At 36.3% G+C, this 15,554-nt stretch overlaps 1 protein-coding gene across 2 annotated transcripts in view; it reads right to left on the bottom strand.

The window, feature by feature from the left end:
• Positions 1-594: 594 nt before the first annotated feature.
• LOC110461460 (uncharacterized protein C14orf80 homolog) overlaps positions 595-15,554 on the bottom strand; it is a 16,056-nt gene continuing 1,096 nt past the window's right edge. Inside the window, exons 1-8 of one of the 2 annotated variants that reach the window (XM_021514917.1) lie at positions 13,474-14,214; positions 10,053-10,152; positions 9,051-9,256; positions 6,938-7,099; positions 6,262-6,360; positions 5,368-5,454; positions 4,823-5,011; positions 595-4,474 (exon numbers count right to left, since the gene is read on the bottom strand). In XM_021514917.1, coding sequence (XP_021370592.1) covers positions 4,082-4,474; positions 4,823-5,011; positions 5,368-5,454; positions 6,262-6,360; positions 6,938-7,099; positions 9,051-9,227 — 1,107 coding nt within the window. In that variant the 5' untranslated portion in view covers positions 9,228-9,256; positions 10,053-10,152; positions 13,474-14,214 and the 3' untranslated portion in view covers positions 595-4,081. Of the gene's footprint in view, positions 4,475-4,822; positions 5,012-5,367; positions 5,455-6,261; positions 6,361-6,937; positions 7,100-9,050; positions 9,257-10,052; positions 10,153-13,473; positions 14,215-15,554 lie in introns of those variants that run through there. The other variant, XM_021514916.1, reaches the window with a different exon arrangement.

Below are 15,554 nucleotides of genomic sequence, written 5' to 3'. Positions count from 1 at the left end.
GTGTTGGCTTGTAATGAGGGCAGTATAGTGTAATGTGTTGGCTTGTAATGAGGGCAGTATAGTGTAATGTGTTGGCTTGTAATGAGAGCAGTATAGTGTTATGTGTTGGCTTGTAATGAGGGCAGTATAGTGTAATGTGTTGGCTTGTAATGAGGGCAGTATAGTGTAATGTGTTGGCTTGTAATGAGGGCAGTATAGTGTAATGTGTTGGCTTGTAATGAGGGCAGTATAGTGTAATGTGTTGGCTTGTAATGAGGGCAGTATAGTGTAATGTGTTGGCTTGTAATGAGGGCAGTATAGTGTAATGTGTTGGCTTGTAATGAGGGCAGTATAGTGTAATGTGTTGACTTGTAATGAGGGCAGTATAGTGTAATGTGTTGACTTGTAATGAGGGCAGTATAGTCTATGTGTTGGCTTGTAATGAGGGCAGTATAGTCTAATGTGTTGGCTTGTAATGAGAGCAGTATAATGTAATGCGTTGGCTTGTAATGAGGGTAGTATAGTCTAATGTGTTGGCTTGTTATGAGGGCAGTATATAGTCTAATGTGTTAAATCATGGTTTTATGCCTTAATTTGAATGTGTAAGTTATCTTGTTCTTGACATAGAAAGCCTTTTATAAAATAACATTATGAATACTGATAATGTAATACCGCTATTAGCACTATTCTGGTGAAACAAACTGATACTAATCATGCTGGTGTCCTATTTAATCCAGTACATCTATAGCAACAGATTTGTTTACAGTGACACAAATATTTATACAGTAATATGGTAACAACCAGCGATCATGATCAGCACATTTTTGATCATAGCATAGACATACACTTCAATATACATGTTTTTTAATGAATGTCTATACACATGTAAATCATCAACAAATCTGAAGCTCCCAACATGATGTTATAACATAAACACATTAAACATTGTAACTGTAAGTACTACGCTCCTTATCATGAAGTTCTTTTTATTACATTTTTCAACAGTATCATATTGAATTCTATAAACCAGACGAAACTGATATTTTTCACGCAGTGACAGATTTTACAAGTGATGTTTGTCACCGTGTGAAAATATCACTTCTGTATTGACCAATCAGAATTGTCCTTTCCTAGCAGATGAAGTGACAGCAGAATAAGTTGTTGCTTTGGAACATTGTACATCTTTGCTATTTATCTACAGAATTGTAAGCATTTATGTCAGATTATTTATAAGTTAATATAGCAAAAAAAGGTAAAACTTTGTTGAGTCGTCAGCTCAAAATGATGCCCTGCCTTGTAAAGAATATGAGGCCAAAGATTATGCTATTAAATTCACTGTTTTCTGTTAAATACCACATTACGCGCTCGTATGCCAGAATATGCATAATAGATACACATACATTGCATCCCTAGGAAAGTGTTTAAGACTGCAAATTAACATGAGATATTACTCTACAGTTACTGACCACAAATATAACATTGTACACAAGTACATATATAAAAAACTTAACTTAACCTAATGCTGGTGAAAATATAAATATAACATGATACATTTAATATACAAAATGATTATCTATGCATTACACTTTTTAAATTGGCAGTACATTGAATTAACCTTCTTATGTTCTATGACATCATTAACATATGGCCAGTCCTTCAACGGATACACATGGTCAGTCCTTCAATGGATTCACATGGCCAGTCCTTCAATGGATACACATGGCCAGTCCTTCAATGGATACACATGGCCAGTCCTTTAATGGATACACATGGCCAGTCCATCATCAGATACACAAATTATTGAAGACTGATCATATGGTGCTGTGTTCAAATTGACAAAACTGACTGGAAAGCAAACTACATAAAATTCCAAATTAAACATCACAGTATGAGTGATAACACCAATGCATCACAGATAATTAAACTATAACTACAACAAACTATATTGGTCCTACTTTGTCAAACAAACATGCTCCTGTAACAATCTCATACTTTCATGCTAAAAGTATCCATGCTAGACAGTTTGAGTGTGTAAAGTTTGCTAATCTTGTTAAATAACTTAGCATAATTTATGGAAACCCTGTAATTTTACTTATATTTTTATATTCCAAAACTCTGGTGGTGATGAGACACCTCTTTTGCAATACGCAGCTGTATAATGTATGACACCTGGTCTGATAGATATCAATATTCAGTTGTATAATGTATGACAACAGGTGTGATAGATATAAATATAGTTGTATAATGTATGACAACTGGTTTGATAGATATCTATATACAGCTGTATAATGTATGATAACTAGTTTGATAGATAGATATATAGTTGTATAATGTATGACAACTGGTGTGATAGATATCTATCTAGTTGTATAATGTATGACAACTGGTGTGATAGATATCAATATACAGTTGTAAAATGTATGACAACTGGTCTGATAGATAACAATATACAGCTGTATAATGTATGACAACTGGTGTGATAGATATCAATAAACAGCTGTATAATGTATGACAACTGGTGTGATAGATATCAATATACAGGTGTATAATGTGACAACTGGTGTGATAAATATCTATATACAGCTGTATAATGTATGACAACTGCTGTGATAGATATCAATATACAGTTGTATAATGTGACAACTGGTGTGATAGATATCAATAAACAGTTGTATAATGTACGACACCTGGTGTGATAGATATCAATATTTAGTTGTATAATGTGACAACTGGTGTGATAGATATCAATATACAGTTGTATAATGTATGACAACTGCTGTGATAGATTTCAATATACAGTTGTATAATGTGACAACTGGTATGATAGATATCAATATACAGTTGTATAATGTATGACACCTGGTGTGATAGATATCAATATACAGTTGTAAAATGTGACAACTGGTGTGATAGATATATATATAAAGTTGTAAAATGTATGACAACTGGTCTGATAGATAACAATATACAGTTGTAAAATGTATGACAACTGGTCTGATAGATATCTATATACAGCTGTATGACAACTGGTTTGATAGGTATCTATATACAGCTGTATGACAACTGGTTTGATAGATATCTATATACAGTTGTATAATGTCTGATAGATAACAATATACAGTTGTATAATGTATGACAACTGATGTGATAGATATCAATATGAAATAGTTTCTGATATCATCTGAAACACCTGGGATTGTACTGACATGATTAACTAGTTACAATTCTTTCTATTTGTGAAATCATATAACAGTGTTAATGCCTTGCCTTCACATCAGCCATCAGTCTCTTTTAATCAACTCCCAGGCCATCCATTAAATGGCAGAGATGTTGGTTTAGTATCATTGTTAATGAATATATATATATGGATAATCACCAATCATTACTTTGATTGCTTGCAGACATTAAGTATGACATGTGGCAGTTTTAACATATCTTTCCTCCTTTAAAAAAAAAAAAGATTCAGTTGAAGGCCTTTATATATATTCTGTACAAAATGTTTACAGGGGGAAAAGTTCAATTTAAAACTGTGAGAAAAACATTAACAGGTATATCAAGGTATACATAACTAATGACCAGGTTCTAGAAAATTTCTAATTTTCCATATTTGAAGAGTTCAATACTGATAATTTTCAATAGTAAAACATGTAACAAATCTGGTTGTGGAGAGAGTATACACTGGTATTTAAAACAGATCCCACAGATTAGAATGCATAGCAAGTAAGCAATGCTTTTTATAAGTTTGTTTTAAAATCTAACGTAGTTAAGGACTATGTGCAAGCATACAAATGACATATATCACTGTGATCACAATTGACGCATCCCGTTAACTGTAATCGCTATAAATAGACCAAACTTTTTGTTTTCTGTTACAACAGAATTGCTCAAGTTAAGGCATATAATTATAATGCTACCTATAATGCAGATAATGAGTATGGACCAGAAATAACAGCCTGGCTGTCCTCGACTCTGACTTCCTCGACTCTGACTGATGTGCTGCTATAGAACACCTAACTTTGTAGAACAAGGACTGTCCTATACACTCCCAATCCCAGTAATGCCTCGATCACTCGCACACTGAAGTCCCTCGCCACAGTTAGTATTACCGATATCCTTTAGGCTGAATACATATAGAGTCAGGTATGCTACTGGATATAGTATCCAAATCTGAACAATAGCGAGACCGTTTACTCCGAGACTCTAATTCTAGTCTTTTAAGTTGTGCCTCGAGAACGGAGATTTCTGAACGAATGTCTGTGGGTGGGTCTGGACCATCCCCTTGCCAAGAGAGGTCCCTCACATGCCCCGATACCTGCAGGTTAGATACCTTTTTGCTGCTATTAGTGGAGTTCCTTTGGTAAAACAGTCCAGGATCCTTGTATTTCCTCAGTACTTGCTCTGTGTTGTCAAGGGCAAGATTTGCTTGCTGTAATGAAATCTCCATGTTGATGGAAGTTAGCAAGTTGTCTAGTTCCTGCTCTGTTACAATGGTTCTCTGTAATAAACCACAGTACATTGTAGAGAAATCATCTCAACTGTTGTCTACAAAAAAAATGTTATCACACAGGGATGCTGCTTTAACTCCAAAACTTTATACACTAGCAGAGGTTGGGTTTGTTTTAATATACAAATTATCCACCCTTCAAATTACTATAAATCTAATACTTTCAACTGATATTTTATACTATGTTGTTAGCAATTTCCACTATCTTTAATAGTTCTGTAATTACACGTATCTTGAAACCCCAGTGGGCCATACAGAAATAATGTTAAAACAGCAAGTTCAAAAGTAACAATAGGGCTGAACAAAAAGAGGCTTTGTTTTGTGTGACCTGTGCATTACCTTAGACTCCCACACATCTTCCAGCTGTTCTATGATAGACTCGTACTTCACTATGGCCTCCTCTAGTTGTAGGCGGGCTGTCTCCATACCACTCACACTATCAGGTGGAATGTTGTAATACAGCAGTTTGGCCACACTTTGACCTCCATGGACAGACATCTCCTGCATTTTCAGGTCAAGGACACTCTCCTGAGTAAAGAAATTAGTGATACTAATTTAATTCCCTATCATTAATATGTTGTTTCATTTCCTGATTGTAAGAAAATACAGGAGAGGTGTGATTACCATGTAACAGTATGTTTTCCATTTTCTGAATTCAGGATTTCTTGACAGAAAAAAATATCATGGAAAAACTATATTTCTAGTTTGAATTATACATTATCTTTCATCACAGTTACTATATGTATAACATGTCCTTAGTACCCTCATAGTACTTTATAGGTCAAACATTTACAACACATTATTTTCCTTTTCCACAATATTTACGACCACTATACAGTACTAATAACCATAGATTAGCATGTATTGCAGTGTATTCGTCTTACCATCCATTTCCAAAACTTTTCCTCTTGTTCAGTCCAAACTAACAGTATTTGCAATCGTTCATTGTCTTTTTCCAGCAGATGAAATACCTACAGGAACAGATATATTTTCTATATAGATTCTTACAGTTGAATTTTCACAATTATTTTTAATAATCAGGAACTATCCTAGGGAAACAAAACTGGCAATTCCTTTGGACTTGCAACATGCTCAAAGCTTAATTATTCTACCTGTTTTGTTTTCTGGTGGTTTCTTTTTTCCAAAAAATGATTAAATAAAACCAAATCAAATCAAAAATCAAATGTCCTTTACCTCCCCCTAGTAAAGTTTCATAGTTCATGTACCTTAGTGAACATAATATTACCGTGACTATATCCTAGAGGTGAAGGTTCTAGATGTGTTATAATTACTTGTCACATTGTATGGTGGTACATATCTTCAAGGGTTCAAAAATCACGGTTGGACACAAAATGCATGTGAAATAGTTTTGTTTCCCCAAAAGTGATAAATTCTTTATACATTCAAACAGTTTCCCTTTATGTCATTATTACGACATGCAACAACTTTCATTAAAGTCGAATGAATGGCAATAAGTTTGAGAATTGTTTATCATATGCTAGCTCAACCTAAACACCAAAAGTAAAGGACATCTTTTGCTTAACAATTTTGCCTTTACCATGTACATACGATGACTAATCCTTGTGACATCACATGTACATTTGGTGATATTACCCGGTACATGTTACTTTTCTGTCGGTCTTATTAAACTGCATACCTGTAGCAGCTTGAGTATATGATAAATTATGATGCTATTCCGTTTTATATGGGACTTATGAAAACCTGCCCTAGACGTCTTTTTCTATTAGCTTTGGAACTGCCTAACTTATGAGGTCTACCTTTTTCAACAGTTCTGGATGTTTCAGCATGTGGACCTCCAGGGCTGTGAGGTGTGACAGTCTGGGGGACAGAGAGACACCCTGGGTACATTCATGGACCTGTGGAATAGCAAACATGTCTATCATCACCAACCAATCACTGTCTTTTTATCGTTAATACTTGTAGAACAATGTCAGACATTTATTGTCGAACTTTACATTAAAACACTTTCACATACCCTCAACCTGCACACTAAACCTATTAACACTGTCACAGATGTTTTATATTGCCTATGAATGCCAACTGAAAGCAGTTCAATACTTCAATAAATGCTAGGTATGATTCTGACTAATACCAAAGTTTTACTTTACACACAAACAATGTATGTATTAAACGTGTCGCAATGTTTCAAGACCGACTGCTTCCTTTGTCAAGCTATGAATGAGTGAGCGATTTGTATTGTTTCCCTGTGCAATGTGTGACAAATTTGTATATGTCTTATGTCACTCGACACAGGACGTTTCACTTATCAATAGAGAGTTTACACACTGTATGGAATTGGTCACTGGTAGGCTTGACACATTGGTCCACATGTACATTGTTTGTGTATAAAGGAAAACTTCGGTATTACATATTTCCAAGCTGATGAATCTTATTGAAAATGATTAGACTACATACCAGGTACAAATCACTAACCTTATGGTCAAGCTTGATCTTCTCTCTATGAAGACCATACAGCCGTTTCAGACTGTACCTCATCTTGCCGTTGAGGAGCTGCAGATGTTGGACTTTCTGTACTGGATTGAGTGAATGGCTGGAAGCTAGGTAGTTGGAGTGGATATTCTCTTCCAAATCAAACTGACAAATAAATGCAGCAAGATACACTGTACAAATGTGTATACTGAAAGCATGTTAAGTGTCTAATGAATATGTAAACACTTGTGCAGGGTTTCAGCTTACCTCCATACAGTCTCTAATGAATATGTAAACACATGTGCAGGGTTTCAGTTTACCTCCATAGAGCCTCTAATGAATATGTAAACACTTGTGCAGGGTTTCAGCTTACCGCCATATAGCCTCTAATGAATATGTAAACACATGTGCAGGGTTTCAGCTTACCTCCATATGGGGGCATATGGCCTCCTTAAATGACTTTTGACCCTCAAAATGTTAGAGGCTTGCTATACAAAAGGAGTTAGAATTTGTGATTTATGCCTTATATAACCCCTAACGTTTAAGTCTTGCTAAAAAAGTGTTGTGCAGTGTATTGGAATAGGAAAAACGTTGTGCCAACTTGACACTAGTCAAAGGAACAGCTCTGATTTAATTCCAGCATGTGCAAATCCAATATTTCAGTTTTAAAATTTGGGAAACAATGAAAATTATAACCTTTATTTACATGTTTGAATTTACACACTGAAATATCACTTTGACAGGGTACTGTAATAATATTTTACACTGATGAAATACAATTTGACTGGTTATGCATACCGGTACATTATCAAACAATCAGTGAAAATCTGAATTAAAAACCTTTCATTGGTTGCAATGTTGGATCCAAACCATCTTTTGATAATTAGTGGTTTGAATTCTAGTGTGCTATAGCTAGTAGGCAGGGGTTCGACTCTCAGCAGCTTCAGCAGCATATTTATAATTAGTGGTATACATCTAGGAACATGATGGGATCAGTGTCTTATAACTCTCCTGGAGAGGGCGTACATATTGGTGAAATAACTTGTGCCCAATACATTTGCTTTATTTTGGGCAATAAAATATGTTTAGATAAAAAAAAAGCTCTCCTCCCTCTTTGCATAACACGAGATCATCAAAGGACAATAATATAGAGGTGATGTTACAGGAATATAATTCGTAATAATGATACAGAAACTTCAATACCTCAAACAATAAACATTATACTTAGAAAAGTATCTTCTATCAATTCAGAATGTTTCATAAATATTGAATGGAAGTTTTTGAAAGCGGCTAATCCCAACACCTTTCTTCTGTATTACTATATCAGGCTTGAAAAATTATATTCCTACCAAATGTATGTTTCTTTCGCACACACAGACAATCGCAAGGTGTGGCACTTTTGAGGAAGTTAAAACGTTGTGAACTTATTTCATTAATAATGTTTCAGAAATGTATTAACATAATAAATATTATGATCAGTAGTTCAAACTCCCCACTTTATATATAATCAAGAGGTCAGTTCACTGTAAGTTGCAGGGGCGTTTTTGTATAAAACGAAAAAGATTTTATAAGAAATATGTTTATTTTGTGTATAATTCTTTGCTTTTGCAATCTGTGAAGGGGCAAGCCACACCATGTGAGAAAAATGTGGCACACATTAGAACTCTTTGTTCTTTGATAACTACATACAGAGTTATGCCCCTTGGTTCACCAGGCATCAATTTGTCTAGGCCAAACCTCATATAATGATAAATCTATTACCTATATTTGCCAAATTTTGAGTATCTCTTGGGAAGGCATAGCATTTATATACATGTATACTAAAATGAGGTCTTTGTTCATTTTTGATCCGAGAGTTTGTGCTTGGAACTATACTAGCTTACAAAGATTTGTTTCTTGTTGTATCAATAACTTAGTTAAAGAAATAAACATCAAATGTGTGCTTTGCTAACGTCAAGGTAGCATTTTTCCATGTATTCAAATCCAGGTAACATGTTATATAATTATCTGTATAATTTATATAAAATTACATAAGATGTATACATGGATTCCCTGTTTCTATAGCATACTGTCCAAGAATTCATGTTTCTGTAGTATTCTGGTCCTGGAAACTTACCTCATACACGGAGAGTGTGTTTTCATCTACTGGGGAGGAACACTGTTCCATAAATTTGACGATAACATTCTCTTTACACATGAGCCAGGCAAAGGCCAGTAACAGTTCCCTACTGCCTGAACTCATGTCATTGGGCAGTATAGAAAATTCCTTGGAGTAGAAACCTCGACTCTGCATACTCTTCTTCACATACACAGCCAGTTCTTCTGTAAACAAAAAAACCCCACCTATGAGCTTATATGATGATCCCTCACCGGTTTCTTATCTCAACTTTAATATCTCAACTAGGCAAGAAGTAGAAATGATTTCGTTAACTTTGTTTCAGGCCAATGACGAAGACTTTATTTACATACAAAACATTTCTAACTATGTAAGGGTACTAATTAGTAGAGTTCATTTCCTCAATTATAACCTTGGTAAATTTGACTGGTAAGACAAATTAGTCATTAATTACATAATTGAATAGAGTATTGAACTTAAATGTAATTAGTCCCAATTTCATTAAGGTTACAAAGATTATAAATACATTAAATTCCTTCTCTAGGGATGTTATTCCTTCTGTTGTATTCTAATAGTAAGTTAACATTACATGTTCTAAATTTACAGTAGACATTAGCTAGTTTCGACGGGAGTTCTAACAAATATTCTTCTACCACGATGTTGTTATTGACCTAAATAACAAATAACAACATTTTATAAGGGCAATAACAGGAACAACTAACAATATTTAGTTGAAACTGACCTGGTGGAATTTAAAATGTTTCAGCCAACCACATGACAGAATTGCCATTTTAACTGCCATCAACCCAAAAATATCAGCGGCTGTTCATAACCACAAACACACTAAGTTAGGTTTACATTGAGATCATCTATGCTGAGATGAAGTTAAAAAGTCTTTGTCCAGCAGAATACATATACGAGTTGCTTCGAGTGCTGATTTAAACAGGTTGTGAGTTGATGTTATGATGTGCTTGTGTACTGAGGAACAGGTTTATACCATACCTTGAGTAAGTTCAGAATATGCCTTGATGGTCACATCATCAATCACACCATACTTCAGAAAATACAGTAACTCAAACAGCAGCTTCCAAAACGGGCCAGCCTGAAGTGAAAAACAAAATCAGTTCATCATTATAAGTAATGTAGAGTGTCAGAGCAGTTTCCATTTCATAAGCTGGAAATTCATTGTCTTTCCAGTAACATTCCTTCAACTATAGGAGCTGTTTGCTGAAGTCAAGCGACTCTATGGCAGGTATTAGAGTTTGTGTTGGTGTGGCATTGTAATCTATTCATCATATACATGTATTTTTGTGGGTTTTTTTAAATTTCTATTCCAAGTATATAAAGAATAAAAAATATGGAAGACTTAATTTATGTAAATATTTGATAACTTTCATTTAATCAATTTCAAAACATTTTGTGCCTTGATTTAAAAATCCAACACATTGTGAAATCAGAGCTATATTGACTATACAACAGTTACTTATTAACTGTTGTCTTGGTAGCTTCAAAATATCCCTAATCTGATTGGTCGACAAAATAGGCAAACTTTTATAACAGTTCTGTCGACTAATCAGATTGCTCGTTGTTAAACGCCACTTTCTATTCCAGATTTGAGTCTTTTGGACCTAGCTGGATCACCGTTGGTCCTGATTTATTAAATTGTAAAACGGACACGCTGCAAATCAACTACATGTATTGATATTTACGGATGTTTAATCAAAGTATGTTATATGTTATTTTACCACGCATATATTTAATATATCTGTTGGATTGAACTGAAAGCTGAACTGAAGCCCCCCCCCCCCCGCCCCCAGGTCTTGTTTTAGGAGTCAGTGCTACACCTTCATATTTTTTTTACATCTTTACATACAAGAATACAAGATGCAGGTGCCTGTGCTACAACCCAGGTTCTAACATCCTGTGACCACAGGGAGGGCCCAGGTTCAAACTTCCTGTGACCACAGGGAGAGCCCAGGTTCTAACTTCTAACTCCCTGTGACCACAGGGAGGGGGGGGGGGGGGGGGGAGTTATACCCACCAATTATACAAAAGTGAGTCCCCATGGCTCAAGGATGCTCCAGACTAAATTTGGATAAAATTCATTAATCCCTATGGTAAAAGAAGGATTTTGAAGGTTTTACCTCTATTTCCCCTATTGGGCCCTGCCTCTCCAGGGGGGTCAGACACACTGTTTATACAAAATTGGTTTCCCTTCACCCAAGGATGCTTCATACCATATTTGGACAAAATCCTGTCATTCCTACAGAAGAAGAAGGATTTTGAAGAATTTGCTATGTTTCCCCTATTGAGCCCCTCACTTCTGCCCCCAGGGGGGCCACACTCGCTGTTTATACAAATTTGAGTCCCTTTTGCCAAAGGATGCTCCAGACTAAATTAGGATAAAATCCCTTAATCCCTATGGTGGAAGAAGGATTTTAAAGGTTTTACCTCTAGTTCCCCTTTTGGGCCCCGCCCCTCAGGTCCCAGGAGGGCCACGTCACATCCACCGTTTAAACAGAATTGGTTCCCCTACACCCAATGATGCTCCACACCAAAAATGGACCAAATCCTTTCATTCCTACAGAAGAAGGATTTTAAACAAATTGCTATATTTCCCCTATTGGGCCCCGCCCCTCAGCCCCCAGGTTTATACAAAATTGGTTCCCCTTTACCCAGGAATGCTTCTGACCAAATTTGGTCAAAATCTGCTCATTCGTTCATGACTAGCAGCGATTTTTAGGAAAAGTTGACGGACGGACGATGGATGCTGCGGTATGGCATAAACTCACCATGGTCCTTCGGACCAGGTGAGCTAAAAATGGACTGTTATAATTAGAATTATCTCCCCTGGCTCAATTGTCCATCGCTAGGTGATTTACGCCAAATACTGTACTATAAGACTGATGGAGAAATCTGAGTGTGACGGGAAGAAATAAAAATAACTTCATATGTGTACATTATTATCTTATAACTATACAGTAAGCATTTTTTACGCAATATGACTGAATGTGAGTTTTGGATAATAATCAATAATCTTCAGTTTTCAATTAAAAAAAAAAAGCGCAGAAACATCTGCCTCTGTAAATATTAAGTTCACAATTGTTTTTCCCTGGAACTGAGAATGCATATCATCAGATGACCAGTTTCTTAGTCCTCCAGGTAAAATTTGCCAAATAAACAAATTAGATCAAAATAAAACACCAATGTGCTCTATGTTGTTTATCAGCAATGTTTAATTAGTCTAAACTCTTTAATTCCATCTAGTTACTGTCATTAACAACATTAATTTCACCACAAGTTTCTGTGCCCATCTATTTATACGTAGCTCAGTACACTGTGTATACTGTGATACTGCTATGGGAAATGTATCTTTACAGCACACTTGCAACTACTTGGTAAACAAAAAGGTATATTTCTTAATTTCTAAGGTAAAAACAAATATGTATGTTTCAGGTACAGTGTTCTCCCCCAGGCTGTTTTAGCATAACCGGACCGTTACGCATGCATTTGACCGTTACTTATTAAGAGGTACATGTAAATACAACTGGAACATCAAGTTCTTACAAATTGATAACCTCTTCTCCCCTTTCCAATTAGACTATCCTCATTAGACTAGCTTTTAATTGTTCTCTACAATCGACAGCCTGATCAACGAAGACTGCCCCGCTAATGCTAGAAATAAGTTAGCTATGCCATAAACAATGCAGCAAAGGTAGGTCAGCAGATGTTTGGCATTTTGCTGAATACAAAGCTTCTGTCTGAAATTCTGTGTTTGTATTTCTTATTTTGGTGGGGCCGTTTTGGTGTTATTGTCGGTCACCTATGAAAATCAAAAGGTAGATTGAAGCCTTGATAATTAACAGACATCATTAATTATGATTTGACGAATTACACGCTGGTAGTTGTGGTCTTGTGTTCATGCTTCACACCATTAGGATTTGGAACAGTCTGCCCACCGGAAGTTGTCAAGTGGTAGTAGTAGTAGTAGTAGTAACTCCCTTCTCTTGTAGGAGAACCAGCTTGTGAGGCTGTACATTGATTCTGAAGCCAGATACACTATATTTGACTGGCGGTTTGAAGCTGTAAAGCTGAAGTGGGAGACATACAAAATGTATATGTACCCTATATAAGTCTGTATTGCAATATTTGCTGAGTAGTATATGGGAAAGTAGAGCTGAATCAATGACCTTTGTAGACTAATTTTGGGTGAACTATAATGTGAAGCGAAAGAGACAGTTTAAACAACCTATATCTCAGTTATTATGTACAGGGTTAATTAGATCTAACTACCAGTGTATGTACTTATGTGCATCGAATGAGTGGAGATATGTATATACAGGAATAGCAATTTTTATTACTTGTCTAGAGTCTCTTGAAGCATTAAATGGCAGAGGTCAGGCACAACAGTCTAAATACTCACTCCAGTGGCAATGTCCAGCAAAGTACATCAACGGAGGTGTAGGGCATAACACATATATTTCTAGAAATGTTCTCTCTCTTATAGCAGTTTCTTCGCTCTGTAGGGTTAGCGGTAGAAGAGGATTGGTTACGTCAAGAACAGCCTGTAAAAACTTGTCAGCATCTCTTATGAGTGTTGAGCAAACTATATGGTCACAGTTGTCAATGATTTATTGATGTATGAGCGGTATGTACTGACTCCTGACAGGTTCCAGTGCTGGGCACCGTAGTACAATATGTCAGATATCCTCACTACTGGCTTGGCACATGAGACATAATGGGTTGCAGTTCTTGAGGTACTTCGCTCTGGTGCCTTGAAGCGTGTATGACCCAGCAAGAAGCTTTGCTTTGACGGTGGCTTTCCTCACTGCCAGAGTGTCCATGGGCACCAAGTCAAAAACATTGTGAACTGATGCAATGAGCATGGTGTAGGTACAACATTTTCCTTGGTGTAGGTGTTTCACATATTTTTTCCAGTAGACATTGCCAATGGCAGTTTTGATGAGGTTAGTACATTTAAGTTACATTGTTGGATTCCAGATTGCCATACAAAGGCAGACCCTCATCTGGCCTACATTATAGATCCTGATGTGATTTTAGCAGCATGGTAATAATAACTAGGCCTAGCCTAACAGTTGTCCTCTCACCAGCATATCTAGTACAACAATACAAAAGTTTGTGATTGTACTTGACATGAAGGATAAGGGTTGGTCACATGCACCACTGTAACTGGTCAGAAAACCTCGAAACAACCAAGTAATTGTAAATACAAAGAGGCATCACAACAAGCTTCAAGCTTTCTATTGATGTCGGACCTACGAGAAACGAGGAAAAATGCACAGCCAGAGGCAGACTGGGATTTGAACCTGGAACCCTCTACCAATTGAGCTACCTAGGCCTGGTCTAACAGGTCCAGTACACTCTGCCGATAGAGCTATATAGCTGTAAAGACCTATAATAGCTATATTGACCTATCTGAAATATGTCGTTTGAGCTATTTTCAAGTGATTTTCTTTTTTAAGAAAAACGAAACAAATTTGCTTTTAAAAGAAGATTGTATCATTAGGGTGATAACAAAAGACATTAAATATAAGGATTCTTTTTAAAAATTAATGATGTAAAAAAATCGGAAATTTCGCATTTATCAAAAATGAAAATAAACATCTAACTGTATGCTTTTTGTAGTCAACATTACCATGATAAACCTTATTGTTTTATGCGACTTTGCTTTAATTCAATGAAAATTGAAATCTAAGAAAATATAGCTCAATACAGCTATAATTTATAGGTGTATAAGCTTATAGCTATAGCTCAATCGGCAGAGTGTACTTGACCTGTCTAAGGCGAATTAATGACCGACTCCAGTCCCGCTACACTCTCACTACCAAGAATACTGCAACTGATGACATAAACAAATTTGTGATATGCAGCCAGCGAGCGCAAAATTATTAAGACACAGACACAGGTCCTCAGACAAAACTGTGCAAATCACTCTCCTCTCTTGTGTCAAAAATATTTCAACTGTCACTGCAACAAGGACATCCACCATCTGACTGGAAATCTGCGAACGTTACACCCATATTCAAAAAAGGCGAGAGATACAAAGCGTCCAACTACAGGCCTGTGTCCCTGACTTGTATACTAAGTAAGACCTTCGAGCACATCCTGGTCAGTAACATCATGGACCATCTGACAGCCAATGAAATTCTACATGAAAGTCAACACGGTTTTAGATCTAAAAGGTCCTGTGAAACTCAACTCATATCACTAGTCCAAGACATATCCGCCAAATTAGACACCGGTGAGCAGATTGACCTGATTATTATGGACTTTAGCAAAGCCTTCGATAAGGTCCCCCATCGAAGGCTTGCTAACAAATTGGACTATTACGGCATCAGAGGAAATGTGAAAACATGGATCAGTGCTTTTCTTTCGGACAGAGAACAACGGGTAGTGGTGGATGGAGAAACATCAGACACAGCAGCAGTTGACTCGGGTGTCCCCCAGGGAACTTGCTTGGGACCGCTATTGTTCCTCCTTTAT

Source organism: Mizuhopecten yessoensis, unplaced genomic scaffold (assembly GCF_002113885.1).
Source record: "Mizuhopecten yessoensis strain PY_sf001 unplaced genomic scaffold, ASM211388v2 scaffold10621, whole genome shotgun sequence".
NCBI lineage: Eukaryota > Metazoa > Mollusca > Bivalvia > Pectinida > Pectinidae > Mizuhopecten > Mizuhopecten yessoensis.
This window is presented reverse-complemented; position numbering and strand designations above follow the sequence as displayed.